This window comes from Callorhinus ursinus, unplaced genomic scaffold (genome assembly GCF_003265705.2).
Source record: "Callorhinus ursinus isolate GAN/ISIS: 27379988/994484 unplaced genomic scaffold, GSC_fseal_2.0 scaffold11, whole genome shotgun sequence".
In the NCBI taxonomy this organism is placed as follows: Eukaryota; Metazoa; Chordata; class Mammalia; order Carnivora; family Otariidae; genus Callorhinus; species Callorhinus ursinus.
Window position 1 is genome coordinate 47,325,869 of NW_027397073.1, and position 20,707 is coordinate 47,346,575.

At 47.3% G+C, this 20,707-nt stretch overlaps 2 protein-coding genes across 6 annotated transcripts in view; one reads left to right on the forward strand and one right to left on the reverse strand.

Moving 5' to 3' along the window:
• Positions 1–867, forward strand: part of NPC1 (NPC intracellular cholesterol transporter 1) — a 48,525-nt gene extending 47,658 nt beyond the window's left edge. The window contains exon 25 of the mRNA XM_025886401.2: positions 80–867. Coding sequence (XP_025742186.1) covers positions 80–162 — 83 coding nt within the window. The 3' untranslated portion in view covers positions 163–867. The remainder of the gene's footprint in view (positions 1–79) is intronic.
• On the reverse strand, positions 573–20,684 carry RMC1 (regulator of MON1-CCZ1). Of its 5 annotated transcripts, none has more exons than XM_073898405.1 (20): positions 20,469–20,683; positions 19,561–19,637; positions 17,358–17,442; positions 16,144–16,200; positions 14,973–15,059; positions 12,503–12,643; positions 12,070–12,173; positions 10,810–10,899; positions 10,616–10,721; positions 9,716–9,827; positions 6,577–6,621; positions 6,260–6,313; positions 5,127–5,255; positions 4,268–4,374; positions 2,683–2,799; positions 2,320–2,397; positions 1,941–2,133; positions 1,775–1,821; positions 1,458–1,683; positions 573–735 (listed from the first exon to the last, which is right to left on the reverse strand). In XM_073898405.1, exons 3-20 carry the CDS (start codon positions 17,439–17,441, stop codon positions 656–658), a joined length of 1,857 nt encoding a protein of 618 aa, XP_073754506.1. In that variant the 5' UTR covers position 17,442; positions 19,561–19,637; positions 20,469–20,683; the 3' UTR covers positions 573–655. The 5 variants fall into 5 exon arrangements, with proteins under 5 accessions (XP_073754506.1, XP_025742187.1, XP_025742189.1 ...); XM_025886402.2 differs by having other exon boundaries at positions 20,371–20,683; XM_025886404.2 differs by having other exon boundaries at positions 1,775–1,843; positions 1,941–2,045; positions 20,371–20,674.
• Between the last annotated feature and the right edge of the window lie 23 nt (positions 20,685–20,707).

The following is a 20,707-nucleotide window of genomic DNA, read 5'->3' on the forward strand; positions in this document are numbered from 1 at the left end:
TGTAATAGAACTACCCTATCGCCTTTTCTCCTGAAGAAACGATCCAGGAGTTGTATTTTTTTTTTCCTCTCTCTCACAGGCCCATCAATAAATAAAGCCAAAAGTTCGGCCACTCAAGAGCGATACAGAGGTACAGAGCGCGAACAGCTCCTCAATTTCTAGCCTCTCGCGAGGTTTGGGGACTTCAAACTGTGTGTGTGGGTCGGTCGGTTTGCTGCTCGACAGTCGCCGTGTTGTCCGGGCAGAGCCGGACCACAGCGACACCAGGCTCGAACAGCGGCAGCTGCAGCCCTAGTGCTTTCGGATCCAGGACCGCCAACCTGACGTGTGAAGCAGTATTACCTAATCGGAAGGCAGCTCCAGGACGCCCAGGGGTCTTCCACATTCTCCGGGAACGAGACCTAATTCGGGCAGGCGGAAGGGGCACGAGCGAAGCTGAGTGGGATCTGCTCCCTGACCCCTTCTAAAGGCCAATCAATGCAATGTTTTTTGTTTGTTTTTGGAGTAAGCCATCACACAAGTTCTATACCATATTTTTAGTAACACTTGAGGATGTTGTAGATACTTTAACATTTTGTAGTTTAAAGAGCTTTATTAATGCAATAAATTAACTTTGTACACATTTTTATATATATAAAAAAACTAGCAAGTGATTTCAGAATGTTGTAGGCCTCATTAGAGCTTGGTCTCCAAAAACCTGTTTGAAAAAAGCAACATGTTCTTCACAGTGTTCTCCTATAAAGGAAATAGATTTCGTCAGAGGTGGCACAAAAAAGAGGAAAACAAGAGAATGAACACTTTACAGCTCATAGATATGTATGGTGGGGGTTTTAACATTTTCCTTCATAAAATACTTTGTTTTCCTAAGCTTTTGAGTTGTCCTTTCTATTTATACAGCTCCTGCCAGGGCTGCTGGGCACCTTCACGATTCACACCCCAGCAAACCGCGTTTGGGACAGGGCTACAGCAGCTCGCCTGTCCTGGCAGCGTCGCCCCGCACGGGTCCCTCAGCTACAGAAAAGCCGAGGGCCTGTAGCAGAGCGTCACATGCTCCTTCCCCACCCTGAAGAAGCTGGCTGCCTTAGGTTTCATAACTTGGGAGACTTAGCCTAGGTTTCCTAAGACCCCGGGTCATCTGACACACCTTAGTTACCATTTCCAGTCACCATTTCCTGTCTTGTCCCTGATTTCCTCAGAAAGCAGCATTCCCAGATCAGTGGCAGGCCGGAGCTGGGCCCACACCGCCGCCCTGGCCAGAACTGCATTCGCTGCAGGTTCCAGAGTGCAGTTCCCTCTGAGCACCATCACAGAATTTTGTTTCTAAAAAAGCTAACCCAGGAGTTCTTAGGAGAGCTCCCAAAAAGGCTTCTCGCCCCCCAGCCTGCCTGCCTGCCTGTGTTCTCTTGCTACTGTGAGTCTGTTCACCCCCGCTCTCTCCAGTGCCGCCACATCCTCACCTGGTGTGAAGTTAGGGTTCCCTCGCAAACGCTGGTTTCGCTGTTCAAAAAACCGAAATATAGTATAGAAAAGCATGTTGTCTTCAGTCTGCTTCGCGGCATCTAAAAATTTTCGTGCAGAAATGTTGTCATGGCCGCCAATGCCCCGGATGAACCGTAAGGCCGCTAACACTTGGTGTTTGGAAAGCAGCACTTCCACGATCTCATCATTTGCAGTCGAGAGTCGCTGGGAGGGAGGGAGGGAGGAAAGTCCGGTAAGTGCCAGCGATAGGAACAGACTGGAATGCAGTTTAGAACGCCGCTGTAGCAAAAGTTACCTTCAGCATATCCAGAGACAGCTGGTGGGCAGGAGGGTAAAAACTTTCTAGGGATAAGAGCAAACAAGCCTGAAAGACACATTTTCAAACTGGCTTCAGCATAAGATGTTAAGAGGATTAAAGGTGAAGTCTTGAATCCCACAAGCACAGACCTGGGGCCACATACCAAAGGCTTGGAGTCGCTGAGAACATGGTACTGCAAGAACTGATGCAGCATATAGAAGAGATTGTGCTGGACCAGCGTCTTGATGACGAGCTCGTGTAAGTAGTGCTGAGGACAGAGACGGAAGGAGAGCCCGTTTCCCAATCACCCACCTACACCAGAGGAGAGGCCACGGGGGTCCAGGACCGGAGCTGTTCTGAGGGATGGGTACGTGTTTCCACGACGAAGGGGAGAGGTTTCTGTCACCCGCGCGTCGACAGGACACGTGACACCACATCCCTCATCCCACCACAGAACAACACGGTAGTGTCGGGAAAGTCAGAATGCCGAGTGAGGCCCCTGCTTCTCTAACTCGGGACAACACATGCTGACTGGAAGGTACCTGTACTGTGATCTGAAACTGGTTGAGAGAGCGAATATACTCCATAAGAACGGCGATCACAAATTTATGAGGCATGTCCTACGGAGGAAAAGGAAAAAAATGTCTTAATACTAAAGACGCGTGAGGAGGCCGCCTGCAGCTGGTTTCTCCACCCCTTGTTTCCACATGAATCTGGCCTAGTGTTCTATTTCGCCGGTTTTGCACAGATCCCAAGAACCTCCCGTCCATGGTCACGTTTTGGCTGAGTATTATAAGTCAAACTATTAGCACTAGCTCTCCACCCAAGATAGCTCCAGTCAGACTAATCACATTCTGAGTTCTACCCCGCAAACAAGATGCGTGTGTGGAGGAGCCGTCACCCACCTTCTCCGTGAACACCGACAGGACGTGCGTGTACATGTCGGACTGATCGATCACCGCCTGGGTCCGCACCGGCCTCCTGAGAAGCGGACTGCTCCGGCTCTGCCCGGCTTCCAGTGCCTGACAACACATCACAAATGTGACCTCACCCATCTTCTCGATAAGCCCAGAAGGCTCGATTCCTAGACCCTGTGAGCCTCAGACAGGCGCACAGGGTGGCGCTTCCTACTCGGACAGAACGATTTCTCCCGTGCAGGCTGGGGCAGGGTTTAGGAAGCCAGAGTTGGTCATCTGGAAAACAGGCTAACGTTCATGAATGGGAATTACAGAACGATTTCTCCCGTGCAGGCTCGGGCAGAGTTTAGGAAGCCAGAGTTGGTCATCTTGAAAATAGGCTAACGTTCATGAATGGGAACTAAAAGGCATAAATCCGTTTCCTCTTGAGACACATTTTCTTAACCTTAAAATCCCTAATTTACTTAATCACGGACTTTCTGGTGTTTGTTACCTAATAAATACAGAATGGCGTCCTGCATCTTTATGAAGCCCTGATCCTACAGTAAGTAAATACCGTGATTAAGACTCCATGTCTGGATGTCCGAGTGGTAAATAAGCCTCCCCAAATACTACAGGCTGGGAAAGCCTTGTGAGAAGATGGACTCCTTCAGCTGGCTCTGTAAGGCAGTCTGCCACAGTGCACACCGTGCAGGAGCTGTGGCGGGGGCCTGAGGGGCTCTGACTAGCAAGGGCAAGGGCTGAGGAAGCCTTGGAGCCAGAGCAGGGATGCACAGAAGCCCACGGGGATCAGCCCTCCTGCTTCCCACAGCCTCGTACACCAGCGGCAAGGCTGGGAAGGCTCTGGAAGAGCTCAGCCCTCCTCTGCCCCCTTCACGTCTAACAGGACAGGGACAGGCGTGCTCCAAGGTCACTTGGCCTTTAGCAGCCTGCGTCAGTCCTGTCACCCTGAGGAGCTGAAAGGGAAGGCAACTCTGGGTTTCTCATTGCTTAAAACCACTTCCACTTTAAGCCTTAGGACTCATCAGATCCTTGAAGTGAACTACTTCATTCCACTCATCCTAACGGCATAGCAGAACGTGGTTCTGAGCCATGTTAATGTCTCCAGCCCTTCGCGACAAACACTTGAGCCTGCCACGTGAAAGCACAGCGCTGATACTTAATCGCTATCCTGACAGGACGCTGACTGCCGACATGAGCCTTTCCTTTTGGGCTGGGAGAGCGATAAAAGTAAGAGGATGTGACAAAATGATTATCCTTCTAATTTATTAGGTCTAGGCTCTGACTCAGCAGGAGGTATAAAATAACACAAAGCTGAAACCAATTTTCTTATCCTTAAAACACGTAAGACCAAGGATCTACGACCCCGTGTGAGACCTGACACAGACGAAAAAGAGCAGAGCGTGCAGGCAGCGTTGGGCTGGTGGGCCGCCCACACTGAGGCTGCTGCTCCCCGACTCCGGCCACCGTGCCCCCTGCCCGCAAGCCTCGGTGGTGTCATGCCTCCAGAACCCTGCATCCTAATTAGGAAACACGGGGGCGGGGAGAGTGGAGAGGAGCCCACACAGCTTACCGTCGTGTAGCTCTGCTCCACGTCCAGGTATTTCTTATACTCGTGATTGAGTTTGTCAAAAACTGTGGCGATCACAGGTAAAGTTGCTCTGTCTGACTCACTCAGCACTGGAAAGAACGTTCACACAGATGAACCGAGTGTACGTCTGTTCAGAACGCAAACATGCTGCTAGGATAGAAAGAGCTAACCCCAAAGGGCTCCCAGGGCAAACCTACCTCCAACAGGCATCCAGAGAAATGGAATCATTTGGAGACCTGGAGCCTAGAATTCACTCCCCAGCCTTTCCTGAGGACTAGAAAAAGTAGCTACGGAGGGTTTCAGCAGAAAGTGCTCAAAGTAGAGATCTATGTAGTGAGTGACTTGGATTCTGGAAAATGTCTGTTTTCAGGCTGGGGATGCCCTACCCTCAGATGCACCAGCTGTGTCTAGGTTGCTCTCACCTGGAACCATCCTATTTAGCTTTTCTCCCCAAGTCACCACAAGTCATTTTGATAGTTCATCACCTTTCCAGAGGATTAAATAATCCACCCTTCAAGTGAAGGATGAAGCCACAGGCTGTGCACAAAGCAGAAAAATATGGCCCAGCTCCCAAGAAAGGGTTTGGGCGGGGCGCCTGAGTGGCTCAGTCGTTAAGCGTCTGCCTTCGGCTCAGGTCATGATCCCAGGGTCCTGGGATTGAGCCCCACATCGGGCTCCCTGCTCAGCGGGAAGCCTGCTTCTCCCTCTCCCACTCCCCCTGCTTGTGTTCCCTCTCTCGCTGTGCCTCTGTCAAATAAATAAAATCTTAAAATAAAAAGGATGTGGGCAGCACAGGCCCAACCCCAGAATCAGACTGAGGTGGGAGGACTGGTCCACTTACTCTGCGAACAGACAGACAGGATGACCATCTTGCACTCCTTTCTCTGGAGGAGAAAGTCCATCAGTCTTCCTTTATCTGGCAAGAGGTTTACGATGGGCTGAAGCTTCACTTGGAGGTTCCAGAGGTAGCCTAGATGGAGGAGGCAGCAAATTTCATACAGGATGCAAATCAGAACAAAAGCCCAAAAGGTGGTTCCCTGAAACATTCATGGGCGGGGGGGGGGGGGGGGACTCAGAGCAGTTCCTTCCCTATACCTAGCCCCCTTTTAAGCCTTGAAGGTTGAACAAGATGCTAACGTGTGGTATGAACTTGGGTCCTATACTCTGATTTCTCCTGCAATGGTTCTTCAGTCAAAAGGTAACTCCGCAGTCTCCTAAGGAATTTCATAGTTCATCCATTCATCAATCCATGACTTTCCCAAACACCTACACTGCCAGGGAGTGCCTTTCTCAATCGGGGTTCCACAAGAGAATTCAACACTGCATTAAACATGATCTGAGTGATCCCCTTCTCGATTCTCCCACAGCTGGTCCAGAGCTAGTGCCGTTCTAGATGGAGACGAGAGAACTCCACGTGCAGTGGATCCCACAGGTACCACGGCTGAGTCTCCCCCTGAGAATTCGCCTTGAGAATCCCAGGGGCCGAGGCGGGAGAACGCACGGATGACTGAAGACAGATGTAGGAAGTCCTCTAACGGGAAGATAAAGGGGCTAGGGGGTTACCAGGAAAACAACAAGCATCCCAAGGGAGCTTTCCCCAGCACCGTGGGAAGCAAAAGCACACTTCCCTGCACAGACGGACCAGAAAAGGGCTCGGGCACACACGGGTGTGGCCCTGGGGTAAGGACAGGGCAGGGCCTGGCACACCGTGCTATGGGGTCTGGCTTTTTAGAACGGACAGAGTTGAATGGGCCAAAAGCAGGGGAATGGCCATTCTTAGTTGTTAATTTTAAAAATAACATAGGCTCAGGATAAAACACAGAATAATAGAGGACAAAGTGAAAAATTTCCCATTCTGGGGTTGCAGGGAGTGATCATCTCTCAGGTTCACCTTGGGAACGGCACTGGCTACTCCTGCCACCCCCAGGCAACAAGTACTACTGTCTAACTTGACGATCATCCCCTCTGACCCACCTTGGCTTGCACTGATAATGATATCAGGTTGAAAGACAATCCAGGATGAAGAATCTGCATGTTATAGGAAGTGGTAAAGCAGGAAGAGATGAAAACAAAAGACAAACCCAGCTCTGACTGGCACCGCCCGCCCCCTACTTGCAGAGGCTCCTCGGCTCTGGGCGGTGAGAAAAGTTCCCCCAGGGACTCCTCAAGACCTTCTTCAGATCATTTGCAGCTGGCAAGGCCAAGGCCACAGGACCACTCTCAGACACCAGTATAAAAGGGGGCAACAGCCTCCCTTTGGTGCACAGCGGCAAGGCCTTTGTAAAGGATACAGAGTTTGCACGGGACAGGAGACTGGCTGGTCACAGGAGCGGGACCTGCAAATGGAAAAAACACAAGTGTGCAAAGACAATGCCGTCAGAAAACACTGCCAATACCAGTGCTTAGGATGGGAAATGCAGTACTTTTTAAAGCCTTTGGTAAATGTTTATTCAACTGTAGTTAAATGAGAAGGGAGTCAACAGTCTTGTTCCACTGATAACACATATAAAGAGGAAGGGGTAAATCAAGAACAATCCATGAAAATGTCCTCCCAAGAAGGGGAAAAGTATCAAGAATTCATTCAGAGTTAATTCTCCTGTATTAACCGAAGATGATTCGTCATCATCAAGGAACTGAGAAACGTCCCTGGATGATTCAAAATTAAATCCCCAAGTAAGTAGCTGATATTTTTCAAACTATAGAAATGATCCCTCAAAGTATACACTTTGCTGATATTTCAAATAAAAGTGTTTTGTGGTTTCATTGTCTAAATAATTGGCTCAATTCTCCACTGCACAGAGCAGGTCCAGGCACAGAGCTCTCATCTAGGAAAGAGACCCCAAAAAAACCTCACATGACAAGGACTCATAATGACCAGTTACACTGCCCGTGCGTCAGGCGGGCAGCCCTCAGTGAACCTGAGACACACAGCCCTGCAAACTAAACGTCATTCCCTGTTCTGTTCCCATCACCCAGGGACGATCAGAAGATAGGTTTTAATCAGCGTGTTGGAAAAGACCACCCAAAAGAGGAAAGGGCCCAGGGGTCAGACAAGCTACAGCAAAGAACACTTGCATTTAGCACCTGAGGGTGAAGGTCTTGCACATGGGCCTCAACTCTGGCTGCCAATCACGTGGACTTAACTGCTCTTGGTGAGAGCCAGATGCCCTTGGTTTTTAAAGCCCCCCAGGTGATGCTAATGTGTAGTCAGCTCCAGAAACACTGAACAGACCAAAAACAGAAAGGGAAATGAGAGCAGCTGCCTCATCCCAAATTTGCCGGTGTCATCTTGCAAAACAGCCTAAAAGCTCTTCCTGACGGTATGCCCTGCAACCTGCACAGGGCAGGCAAGATGCAAAGATGCTACAAGCCTGCAAGGGGCTTACAATCTAGCAGGGAAAACAATACAAAGTCATTAACTGTAAAAAATGCTTTACCAACCCACACTCTGGAAGCCAGATATTCAATGGACCATTGAATCATTAACCTTTATCTAGACTATTATTCTGATCACACCTGGCATTTTGATTTATTATAACTAGCCAATTAGAACCCGACTGCCTTCTGACTAGTCCCAAACCAACGGAACAGAGCAGATTTTTAATGTCTAGAGTTGGCTTTCCCTCCAATTCACCAGCAGTTACCTTCATACCAAGTAAGCCTCAGATACAAGATAAGCACTAGACACAACCCTTTTTTTTTTTTTGAGAGCGCACGCATGGGGGGGGGTGGGGGGGGGGGTGACCTTAAGCAGGCTTCATGCCCAGCGCAGAGCCCGATGCAGGATGGATCTCATGACCCTGAGAGCACGACCTGAATCAAAATCAAGAGTGGGACAGGGGTGCCTGGGTGGCTCAGTTGTTAAGCGTCTGCCTTCGGCTCAGGTCATGGTCCCAGGGTCCTGGGATCGAGGACCTGGGATCTTCCTGCTCCACGGGAAGCCTGCTTCTCCCTCTCCCACTCCCTCTGCTTGTGTTTCCTCTTTCGCTGTCTAATAAATAAATAAAATCTTTAAAAAAAAAAAAAAAAAGAGTGGGATACTTAACCAACTGAGCCACCCAGGGGCCAGACACAACCTATTCTTTTAATGCTAACATTATTAACCCAAGAAAAAGATGCTGGAAGGAACACAGGAAGCCAAAAGACTTTAACAACTAGCTCCTTCCTCCCCCAATGCTGCCAGAGTCATTAAGCCTCTGGCTGATCCCCACAACTCGAGGCAGGCAGACTGGAGGCAGTGCTCTTGCTAAACTCTCAGCCGCAGCCCGCCTGGAATCTTCCAACAGGTGCAAGCACCTCCTGACTGCAGGCAGGGCCCAAGCCCGCAATACCATATGACAGGGATCCCTTTTAAGAAGAAAATGTTGCTACCGAAGCTCCAAACGTGTGCCCAGAAAGGTACTAGCTAGCTGTACGCACTGAAATTTCAACTAGCTTACCCTAGACCCCTATCTCCTTTAAAAGAGAGCTGAATGTTATTCCATGAGCTCTAGCCTGAAATCAATTCCACTGGGAAGAGGCAAAAACAAAAGCCCAATGGTTTCTTTCTCCTGCCCTGAAATCCTGACCTCCTCTCTTCTCGGAGGAAGGACTTTCTCCTCCCACCTCGTGTAGGGCAGATTTCGAATAACCAAAGCAGCAGAGCCTTAAACTCTTACGGTGCCCACCAGTGAGAAGAAAATGCAGTATTTACTAAGTAAAGCTATGACACAGAATGTGTGAGAAAGACAAGGAAAAGTGATCCCAGGTTCAAATAACAGCCAGAAGCAGCCACGTTTAATCTCAGGGTTACAGAGCTTGGACAAACAGAAAATGGAGGGCATATTCAATAATTAAACAACTAAAAAATCTCTCAGCTTCAGTGGGTAATCCCGACTCTCTGTTTTGTTTATTTTTATTGTCTTTTAAGTAGGCTCTACACCCAACGTGGGGCTCAAACTCACGACTCTGAAGAGTCACATGCTCTACCAACTAAGCCAGCCAGGCTCCCCTCCAAACTTTCCATTTTATTTTATTTTTAAGATTTTTTTTATTTATTTGACAGAGAGACACAGCGAGAGAGGGAACACAAGCAGGGGGAGCGGGAGAGGGAGAAGCAGGCTTCCCGCGGAGCAGGGAGCCCGACGCGGGGCTCGACCCTAAGACCCTGGGACCATGTCCTGAGCCGAAGGCAGACGCTTATCAACTGAGCCACCCAGGTGCCCCCAAACTTTCCATTTTAAAGCTCAGAGAAATCGTTCCATTTTCTTCAAAAGAAGATTCATGTATCTTATGCTTTTCACAACAGCACAATTTTACTAATATGATCAGAACTTTCATAAAAAAAAAAAATAGAAAACAATCCCCCCTCCCCAGAGCCCCTGGACCCAGTAACCCCTGTCATTCCATGACGCCCTCGTCATTCCAACCGCCAGGCGGGGGTCCCCTTACCTGCCATGGGGATCTGGTAGGGCTGAATGGAGCGCGCTGGGAGCACCGGGTGATGGAAGGTGACGGTGCCGTCAAACTCTCCCCTTAACTTGATGTCAAATATCACCGATGTCTAAAGTGGAGAAAAGGAAAACTTGGATGCCGAAACAGGCCACGCTGGCCTCGGCTAGGCCCGCCCCTTCCATTCTCTCGCATCCTGCCATTCCTGTCAGCTTACAGAGTCTGCGCACACCGCACCCCCGCAGGCTGGTTCTAAGTGGGGAGGAGTGTGTTGGGGTGGGGTACCACAACTCTGCCACACTGTTCCCCACACTCATGCAGACACGCACACTCCTGGCACTGATGTTGGGCAGACCCTGAAGAGCTCGAAGTGATTCCAGCAGATCTTTTTCACTTTAACTCACAACACCTTTACTAGTCAAGATAAGGGTGTCACCACCCTGCAGGAGGCGTGGGACAGAAGAGCCTATGACCAGATGCCCAGCTTACCGCACAGAAAACAGGAACCACTCTCGTCTTTCTCTTGGGCCGCAGAGCCTCAAAATCATTATCACTCAGCATTATCATCTATCCTCACAGAGGAAGCACCAAGCTCACGTGCTCATGTAAGACTGTGGTTCTGCAGTAAATTCCCAGCTTAGCTGATTAAACCAAATAATTGGGCCAGACTCAAATATCCTCATGTGCTACTTTCTGGAATAATCTTTAATTCACTGTAATCAACAGAGAGGGACTCACTCTTTTTTTTCCTAAACCATCTAGAATACCAAACCTATTTGCATCCAGAAGACCAAAGTTTTAGCACGAAAAGCACTTTCTAGTCTTTGTCCTGAATGTTTTGTCAATTTTCACATCTCATCAGCAACCCCGACAGACCAGACGTGCACACACAACTCTTACCTCTGTATCCTGATGGTGAACGACCACCAGGTTATCCACCACATTGAGGGCAAACTTCCCCGTCCGATTTAACTTTAATATGTGCATCTTTTTACAGGCACCTTCTCTGTGGGATAACACAAAGGTCAAAAAATAGATCGACGAGCTTTAGTTCGTATTTTAAGATTGGAGAAAGAGGAGAGCAGTAAGTATACCGTGGCAGATGATACAGGACCACCTCCGCGCCTGTACTACTGGAGGTCCGAGAGTGGTGCCTCAAGAAGAGCACGTAAAGCTGTCCGTATCTAGAGAACAGAGAGACAGACGTCACGGCGGGCCACTTGAAACTCCTCCATTCTAAATGCTGTATGGGGCCATCAGAATTATTTATGACACATTCACTAACAGAATATTTCACAGCCAACAAAAATATTTACGAAATGTAGTTTAAAAAAAAAAGCCGACTACAACGTGATAAGGGGGATGCAAAACTAAACATAGCTCAATCATAACACTTTAAAAGGAAAGCACAAATACATTGTCCAAAGCTACTAGAAAAAAATACGTGTTAATAGCTATTGTGGAGTAACATTCATTTTCTCTTTCTGTATCTTCCAAGTTTTATGTAATAAGTATATTCCCTGATATTAGGGAAATACAATCATCTTCATTTGTAAGCTTCGTGAGGCATGAACACTGCTACGAGCAGTCCCCGCGTGCGCACTGCTCTTCAGTGGCTGAGACCAGAGGGGAGGGGGTGGGTCCCTGCTGCCAGTGGCCAGGACTGTTTTCATTGTACCTATCCTCTAAACCAGGACGACACAGAAGACTGCCTTTAAAAAAAAAAAAAGCATTCTACATTCTAACTGCTAAAAATGTTACACTTCAAAACCACTGTTTTAGGCCAAAGAAGAATCAGAAGTAATCTAGGAACAAAATTTTGACATTTTTGAATAGGGTTGGGGTCCACAGGGTATTCTTTGTATGTTTCTATTACTGTGTGTTTAAAACTTCCATAATGAAGTATGAAAATTGAGATAATCTGCGTTTACAAATGAAGATATACCTTTCTACATAAGTAATTCAGTTCCATGTTAGTTAAAAATCTTATGTTCTTTAGGGCAAGTAGGATATATTTTAGCTAAAAGAAGTCCTTGATAAGCTTCAACTACTCACAGAAAAAAAAAAATTCTAGAACTACGACACCTAAAAAATAGACTAGTCCAATGTTTTCATTTTATCAGGCGAGAATGGTAAAAAAACAACTTCCCTAAGGTCACAAAGCTAGTAAAATCAGCAAAGAATGCCAGGCCGACAGCAGGTTTCCCGTATTCATAAAATCTAGACACTGAAAGGGCAAGGGGGTGTCTTGATCATGTGCCAAAGGGCAGCCCTGCAGCACTTCCGATGCAATTCTACTACTTCTAACACCAAAAGCAATTTCAAGCAGGAATTCTCTCAAAAGACGGACATACATGGTTGCCATCGCGATGTCTCTCTCAGAAAGGTTCAGCTTAGTTGACTTGGGCACAGATGGTAATTCAATCTCAAACTTGGGCAGCTTCGACATAGTGCCAGCCTGTTTGGGTGATAAAAGTATTAGGAAAAGCCGATTAAGCCCCTCAGATGCTTCAGCATTCCCTACATAAAACCACTGAGGATGTGCACACACTATGTGTTTCCATCCCTTCCAAAGTCCCATCCACTATGGCCCTTACTCCCTGGGGTCTGTCCCCACACAAGGAGTCGCTCTTGGAGGTGACGGAAGGATAGTGTGTGCCCTCTAGTGGTCAGAAGTGGTGAGCTCATTGGTTGGAGGAACTTGCCCCCTTGAAGTACTTGACACCTCAGGAGGTTAGAGGAAGGGGCCGGGAGAGGGACTTTTCCTAAAGAGAGGCTCACTCTTACCCGAAAATAAAAGGGCTGCAGCACATTGCCAAGGACTGTGGTAGAGAGCAGAATCACAGCACCCTCAGGGCAGTACATGTACCAATTCACATTGATATTCTGGCTCTTCAGGAGTTTCAGATTTCGTTTCTCTGGTAACACCTGAAGCAAAGTTCAAGAAACAGAATATTTTAAAACAGTAAAACGGAAGACAACTGACAGGAAATTAAGAAAACAATAAAAAACAGGCGCCTGGGTGGCTCAGTCAGTTGAGCATCCAACTCTTGGTTTCCGCTCAAGTCGTGATCTCAGGATCTTGAGATCTAGCCCCAGGTGGTAGAGCTCCACACTCTGGGGGGAGTCTGCTTCTCCTCCCCCTCTGCCGCTCCCCCCACGCAAGCACACGCTCTAAAATAAATAAATCTTTAAAAGAAAAAAAAAAAACAATAAAAAGCAGGAGAAAATCCACCAAATAAAACTGAAAATTTTTTGTTTGTTACAGCTACTGATCCCCGTGCTCAGTGCTTGGCGAATCCTGGCTCGTTTACTCACACCATGACCCTGAGATGTGGGCACCATGGACACCTGACCGAGGAGAAAACAAGGCTCAGACACCAGTTAATGCAGTTACAGCCCAGGCAGGCCAGGTCACCGCAAGGCCCGGTCCGAGCCTCCACACTCTCGGGGACCATCCACCATTCCATGTGGAGCCCCACGCATGGAATCCACCACCGCCCGGCCTACAGCACAGGCCTTCCTCCTGGCCTCCATCTCGACCCCTGTTAGCACTGAGCCCAGCAGGAGCTCCCTTCTACTAACAATCGTGTGCGTGAGACGCTGCATGCAAACCTAGTATTTTATAGTCAAGGCATGTATTAAATATACTGTAAATATCCTGATACATTAAAGAACACAGTGTAGAGCCCCAAGACATTAATGCTCATCGAACACTGTGCTTAAGAACTGACATGGAAGTCAGGGTCAGGAGGTGCAGGTATCTGGACAATTTGGGTATAATAAAATAAGGATGTGCTAGCGTCCTTTCTTTTTAACTTATTTCTTGAAGAGCTGAGGACCATCCAGATGACGTGAATGTACACTTTTCCATTACAGAGAACAGAAAGCTATATGATTGCCACTGAAGGAACCCTTCAGTAAAGCAAGTGATCCTCTCTACACTACCCAATATACAAAACTCCCTGTGTATGAGATGTGTGCAGTTTCTTTCTGGTGGCCATTACACGGGTTTTGATGAGAGCCCACAGCAAAGCACCATGGCATGAACATCTCACATTTTGCTTACACGGGTGTATTTTCTCCATCCCTACATTCTAAATCTTCCTGCTTTCATAGGTCAACAAAATTAAGCCCTGAGAGAATCCTAACACCCTCTAGATTAGCTCCACTGAAAGCTCTCAGATGCATTTCTCAAGGTCAGGCAGTTGGAACATATTACAAGCTGATGAGGCAGGTGCAAAGTCAAGTCAACAGAGTGAAAAGGAATGGGAAATATTTGCAAACCATCTATCCGATAAAGGGTTAATACCCAGAACATATGTCTATGGACTGATAAGAGGAAGTTCCTGCAAAAATGTGGAAAATGGACATTTCTACATTGAAAATGAAAGTGTGGGGGTACCTGGCTGTCTCAGAGGAGCAAGTGGCTCCTGATCTCGGGATCGTGAGTTCAAGCCCCACAGTGGGTGTGGGGCCTACTTAAAGACTAAAAAAAGATTTTTTTAATAAAAAAGAAAAGAAAAAGAAATTTAGCGATACCTGTTCAGCTTTTTGGATGTTCATGCCTATGCTGTAATCCCAAGAACATAAAGAAATGTTTGCAAGCATGTTCACTACAGAACTGTTTATAATCACAAAAACATGACAAGAAGCCAGAGGTTCATCAACAGGGAATAAGTTAAACTGTATGACACCCACACAATACTGTTCAGTCAGAATAAAATACGGACAGGGGTGCCTGGCTGGCTCAGTGTGGGGAGCGTGTGACTCTTGATCTCAAGATCATGAGTTCAAGTCCCATGCTGGGTGTAGAGATCATGTAAATAAAATCTTAAAAATTAAAAAAAAAATTAATTTAATTTTAAAAATTAAAAAGAATAAAACATGGACACATGACCAAGACATACTGCTATGCAAAAAAAGCCAGCCACAAAAGTTTATATGCAACATTCCTGTTTTTGTTTAAAAAAAAAAAGTTTGTATATATGTATGAAAATAAAGAAATATGTACTAAATTTTTCATACTAGTTACTTCTAGGGATTACGGGGGGGACTTTTACCTTCCATATATCCTGGTAATGTTTAATTGTTTTATTAAAAAAACACCTATTTCTTGTAATTAGAAAAAAAGAAAACCTAAGCAAGAGACTAAAACTCTCGAATCTCAAAATATCTATTTAGAACTGAATTCAAAAGGCTGCCAAATTGCCATCAGAGACCTTTCTCCCGCGAACGTAAGTGATTAACATAATACCTGGTAAAATTCAATTCCTTGATCTGTTATGAAGACAATTTCAGTGGAACTGGTCCAACAGAATCCTAGTATGTTGGCGTTCTTGGTCTGAAAAGAATTACAAAAAATTTTCTTCATAAAAAAATGTTTGTATAACCTTCTTCAAAAGCTTAAAATACTCTATCACTCTTTACTAAAAGTTACCCGGATTTGACTACTTATTAACAAATCAAACTTTCTTTTAAATACAACGTTCCCAGATTTCCACCTGAAACACCTCACTGAAGCCCCTGACTCTTGATTCCTTCTGCTCAAGAACAGAGGGAAAAGCCTAAATTTCGGAGAACGGTAACTGATGGGTGCTTGCAAATACCAACTTCTACCTTAAGGAATCAAAGGACAGCCGGCTTTCTCTTAGGCAGCCATAATAGGCACTATGAAAGAATAAAGGCCTAAAGGTTATCAGTGAGCGCTGAGCAACCCGGGCTCGGGGCCGTGAGCGCACACCTCCGCCTCGCCCGGTGCCCCGCAGCGCGCCAAGCCCGAGGGCACACGGGCTACGACAGGGGCTCTGCCGCACACACAGGATCAGGAGGTCTGCGAGGGGCTCAGTTCCTGGGCCCAGGGGCCTTTCCTCGTCGCAGAGCCCACCCTGAACTCCATTTAGCAAAACGATGACAAAGCTGCTAAAAGCCACACCCAGCTACTAGCACCTTCTGCTAGTTTCCACGGTGCCACCCTGCGGCTTTTCGCTGAGCACCCCCCCCCCACCTCGTTCATTAGACCCAGGAAATCTAATTAAAACAGATTAGAATCTACACTTTGGGAAAAAAGCGGAAGGACACACAACAGGGACAACAAATCAAGAAAAGGAAACATCAGGAGAGGAGGAAAAAAAACCCTCTTCCCAAAACCTCCAAAGAGGAGGCTCCGAAAGGAACCCAGGGTCTGAGCCAGAGGCGCAGCCCGCACGGGGAGAAGGGCGGGCACCACACCCAGGCACCCACTGAATCCTCCCTACTCCATCTTGTAGAAGAAACAGGCTTTTAGCACTTTTAAAACCGTCCAGAGTCCCAGAGCCCACACGCAGCAGACCTCAGCGCAACGCACAGCCTGGATCCAAGTGTGTGCTGGCAATCCGCCCGCCACACAGGGAAATGGCCAGCAGCTGCGAAAGGACCTGGGCCCATACCTTGCACTCTTGAGTGTATTCCAGCTGAGAACTATCCGGGATAAAATTAGAAAAATCCTGAAAAGCAAAAAAAGAAAGAAAACACGAGGAGAAAATTTAGATCAAGCAGCATACTGCCAACCTACAAGACAAAAGACAAATTTATTTTTATTTTTTTCAAAAGACAAATTTAAAAAGTGATCAGAAAAGGGGCGCTTGGGGGGCTCAGTCAGTTAAGTGTCTTCCTTCCGCTCCGGTTGTGATCCCGGGTTCCCTGCTGGGGGCAGGGGTGGGAGGGGACACCTGCTCTCCCTCTCCTTCTGCTGCTCCCCCTACTTGTTCTCTCTCATTCTCTCTCGCTCTGTCATGTAAATAAATAAGATCTTTAAAAAAAAAATGTGATCAGAAAAAAACTGATAAAAGACAAGAAAACTAAAAGGACCAATGTGGACAATCCATCTCCTTACAACTCAATTAAAAAAAAAAAGTTAATCTAAATATCCGGTTAGAGTTTAGAAACTGATACTGAAAATCAACTGATTTCAGAGAAATGTGTTGCTGCATCTTGTAAGAGGCTTTCCAAAACTTTTAGTAACGAATACTGACAGAAGGAAATCAGATTCTGCCTCTTCCCAACAGCTTTCACTCTACTTTACCAATGACGACGGTGAATACTTATAACGGCAAAATGGCCAAACGGTGCTCCAACTTTGAACGTCTGTTCCTAGGGGGTCAAGCATTCAAAGATGCAAGAAGTGAGTAAATGGAGCTATTCCAGGTAAAGCTAATTCACCAAGTTGCCAAGAAGGCACCTCACATAATCTATGCCGCTAGCTGTCAATCAATACAAAAAATGCCTGAGGCTTCAAATACTTTAAAAAAAAATTTTTTTAAGTCAAAAATGACAAACTAAGGTCACAAGTATTTATCCCCTGAAACGTCTTTCTCCAAGAATTCCAAAGGCTCAAATACAACAGAACCATAACTTTCATGGCATTAAAATAATAAAGGCTTCCTTTAACGCTGTTTTTTTGCAATTCATTCTCTTCTAAATATACTTCTAATGTACTTTTCTTTATGCTATCTTTTTTTAAAGATAGGTCCTGGGGCACCTTGCTGATTCATTTGGAAGAGCATGTGACTCTTGATGGGGGGGGTCATGGCTTCGAGCCCCACGTTGTGTGTAGAGATTGCTTAAATAAATAAAACTTGAAATAAATAAAGATACGTCTTACCACAGTCTTTGAGGTCCTCTGGACAGCCAATATCTTATTTTCTAAGGAAAACTTAATGCACTTCACTTCTCCTTTGTCTTCCATTCTTTAAGGGGAAAAAAAGTATATTATGAGTTAAAGTTAATAACCGAATACGAGCATCTAGCATTTTGTGAGAAAAGTTATATACTCAGGAAGCAGCAAATCTTAGTTGAAAATTGTTTCTAAAACTATCAGGACTCCTTTTCAAACAAGAAAATCCAACTGGCAACAAGATGCTGATGAAATTCACAGTTTTGTGGTTAAGTGACTGACGAATTAAGAACACGTGCATTTTCCCTTGAGGATCAGACATAAATAAGCAATACCCACACAGCAACCTTCTCCAGCAACTACCCTCTTCCCTCCCCCATCGCTCTCACAGCAGAGTGCGTGAGGGAGGGTAAGCTTTCCTGTTTACTCCCCAACCTACAGGACCCCCAACAGACGTTACAAAAGGGAAGTCAACGGATGGATTACAGGGCAGCACCAGCAAACTTTTGATTGTGGTGACGGTTAACACATGTCAAAACTCATCAACTGTATATGTTAAATATATGCAGTTAATTCTACCACAACAAAACTGTTAAAAATACACCAAATTGCTAAAATTTTTACCAATAAATTTAAAATTTAAAAGAGGGTAAATCCAGTATCTTCCTCCTCAAACCCGACTAAGCCCCCAAATCTGGATCATCACGGGCTCACTCTCATTTTCCACGCCCAAATGACCACCAAAACTTACCCAAGAGCTTCCTAGGCACCTCCTGAGTGCCTGTGTGATACCAGTCTACTCTGCCTTCGGTCTGGTCTTTAGTATGCCTGGCTCACACCATCGCAATCACTGCTCAGTGGTATCCCTGACGTTGATATGCCCCCAACTAACGCAGCTTCAACTAACGCAGCTTCAACTAACACAGCTTCAATGTGGTGAACAGCATGATCTTTCCAAGCACTGATAAGATCATGCCATGCCCCATCTTACCAATTTTCAATAAGAAGATAAAACCCTAATTCCATCGTAGAATACATAAGGTTCAAGCTGACTCCTGCCAGTGGCCAGACTACCACCACCTCCCCTTCCCTGCAACGACACCCGATGTCAGTTACACAGACCTGGAGGTCCCCCAAACACCATGCTTGCTCGCCTTTACACTCCGTGTTCTCTCCATCTGAAAGGCCTGCTCTCTTCCCCATGTAGAATCATCCCATTCAAGCTTTAAAGTTTTGCTCAAAGGCTCCCTCCTCTCTGAGGCCTTCCCCATCCTGGGCAGTGGTGTTTCCTGGCCTACCCCAAGATAAATGTCTCATCTCTTTTGTTTGCCCAAATTCTGAAGACAGTGCTATTACAGCACTTTTCACAATCAACAGAATGTGTCCACACACTTGTCTCCCATACTAAATTTATGAGTTCTGCAAAAGGGTGCCAGGCTGATTCATAACCTTCCCATGCCTGGTGCCTCGCACAGGGGCTACAATCAGTGTTTGTCCAACAAATGAGTGATTTGTTTCCTATGTCAAAAACTGTTTCCTATTAGCACAGGCCACCTGCAAAAAAAACTTAAGTCACCACTGAACTGAGGGCCCACATTGTACTTTCCCCTTCTGTAATCACAGGAGTTAAAGACCAGATAATTTATCAACCAAATTGAGATACTTCTGAAAGTGAAAGGAAGTGCTATTCATAATTATACTGGTTCAACTTGCATAAACTGGGACATCCAGTCACCTTTAGTGGAAGCTGGGATTTTCTTAAAATGCATTATTATATAGGAAACACTAACCAGGAATCTCCTTCACCTACCACACAGCCTGAAAAGACCAGGGCCAGATGAGGAAATGAAGGCCCTCCTCAGTCAGGATGCCCGAAACGGGCACATCAGTAAACTGACTTGCTAATTTCAAGTGCCAGGAAGTGGGTTCCCTATATCTGAGCATTTGATTCCCAAATCAAGAGAGAACCACTCTACACATTTCACTCTGACACTAAGTACTGATCTGTGCCACAACACTGCGCAGCAGGTGTCTGCTTCCCTCTCCCTACACACAGGGATTGGCAAGTGAGTATACACTTCAGGCCTCTTACAGCCAAAGGACAAACTTTTAAAACCACCTTCTGAATGAGAAACAGAAACACATCATTTTGTTTACATGTGACAATTATTCTGTGAATGTCAATAGTTACCGAAATGAGATGGGATTCCTATCATCTGGGCCTTTAACTACCACCCCGGTAGCTCCACCTGAGCGAACTGCAAAAACCTGGGAGGGAAAAGAAGCAACGTTAATGGTCTGAACTTTGAAAGACTTCAGACACACAGACCAGCCCACAAGCGATTATTTCTACTACACCCCACTCCTGGTTCAGCTGAACTAACGTGGCATCTATCAATCTGCAGATGCTTGGTGTTCACATCAATTTTAAGGGACAAAAGCTAGAGACCGAAAAGATTATGCCATTCCGGGTGTAGCCCACTGGGCAAGACCCGGCCGGGGTCCCCGCGGCTACACATTTTAATCGGGTAAGGCAAAGGCGCCCCTGATGCACTTGAGCACATCCTGCTACTCCTCACACTGCTTTTCCCCCCTTTCCAAAATCCCGAGAGTAAGGGCAATCTCAACGTCTAAATCCTCGACTGCAAGGGTAACTAATGACAAATAAAGACAACAAAGGCACCGGGAAAGGGCTGGCGAGCTAACAGCTGACCACACCGGCCAAAGGGTGCTGCTGGGTGGGCGGCGCAGGTTCGGGGTCCACCTGGCTATCACTTTGGAGAAGAAAGCCCCCGCCGAGGTGGCTCCCGGTACCTCGGCCCACCCAAGAGCCCGGAGCTGGCGCCACTCCGGCGCCGGGACCGGAGGGGAGGCCCCAGGCCTGGCCCCCCCTCCGCCGGCACCCGGCCTGGGTGAGCGCGGGAGGCCCCTGGGGCGCGGGGGACGGCGGGCGGGGCGCGTCCGGCCGCGCGGGGGGAGGAGGGCGCGGACCGGCCCGGACCTGCTTGTTGGCCTCATCGAAGAAGACGCAGTTGACCGGGTTCGCCTTCTCGAAGTGCACCGGCCGGTCGCACAGCTCCAGGTAGTAGTCCTCCTCACCCATAGCGGGCGCCGCCACTGCGGCGGGGAGTCCGGGGGCGGCCGCCAGCGTGGAGCGGGGCGAGCGGCGCCCGGCACAGGAACGCGACGAGTCGGGCCGGGCGGTGGCGACGGCGATCCCAGCGGGCGCGGAGGCCGCTTCCTAGTGCCACGCCCCCACCCCGTCCGGCACGTGACCCGCCGGCCTCCCTGCTTAAACCGGCGACCGCGGACCGGCTGCGGTGGGGCCTAGCTACCGC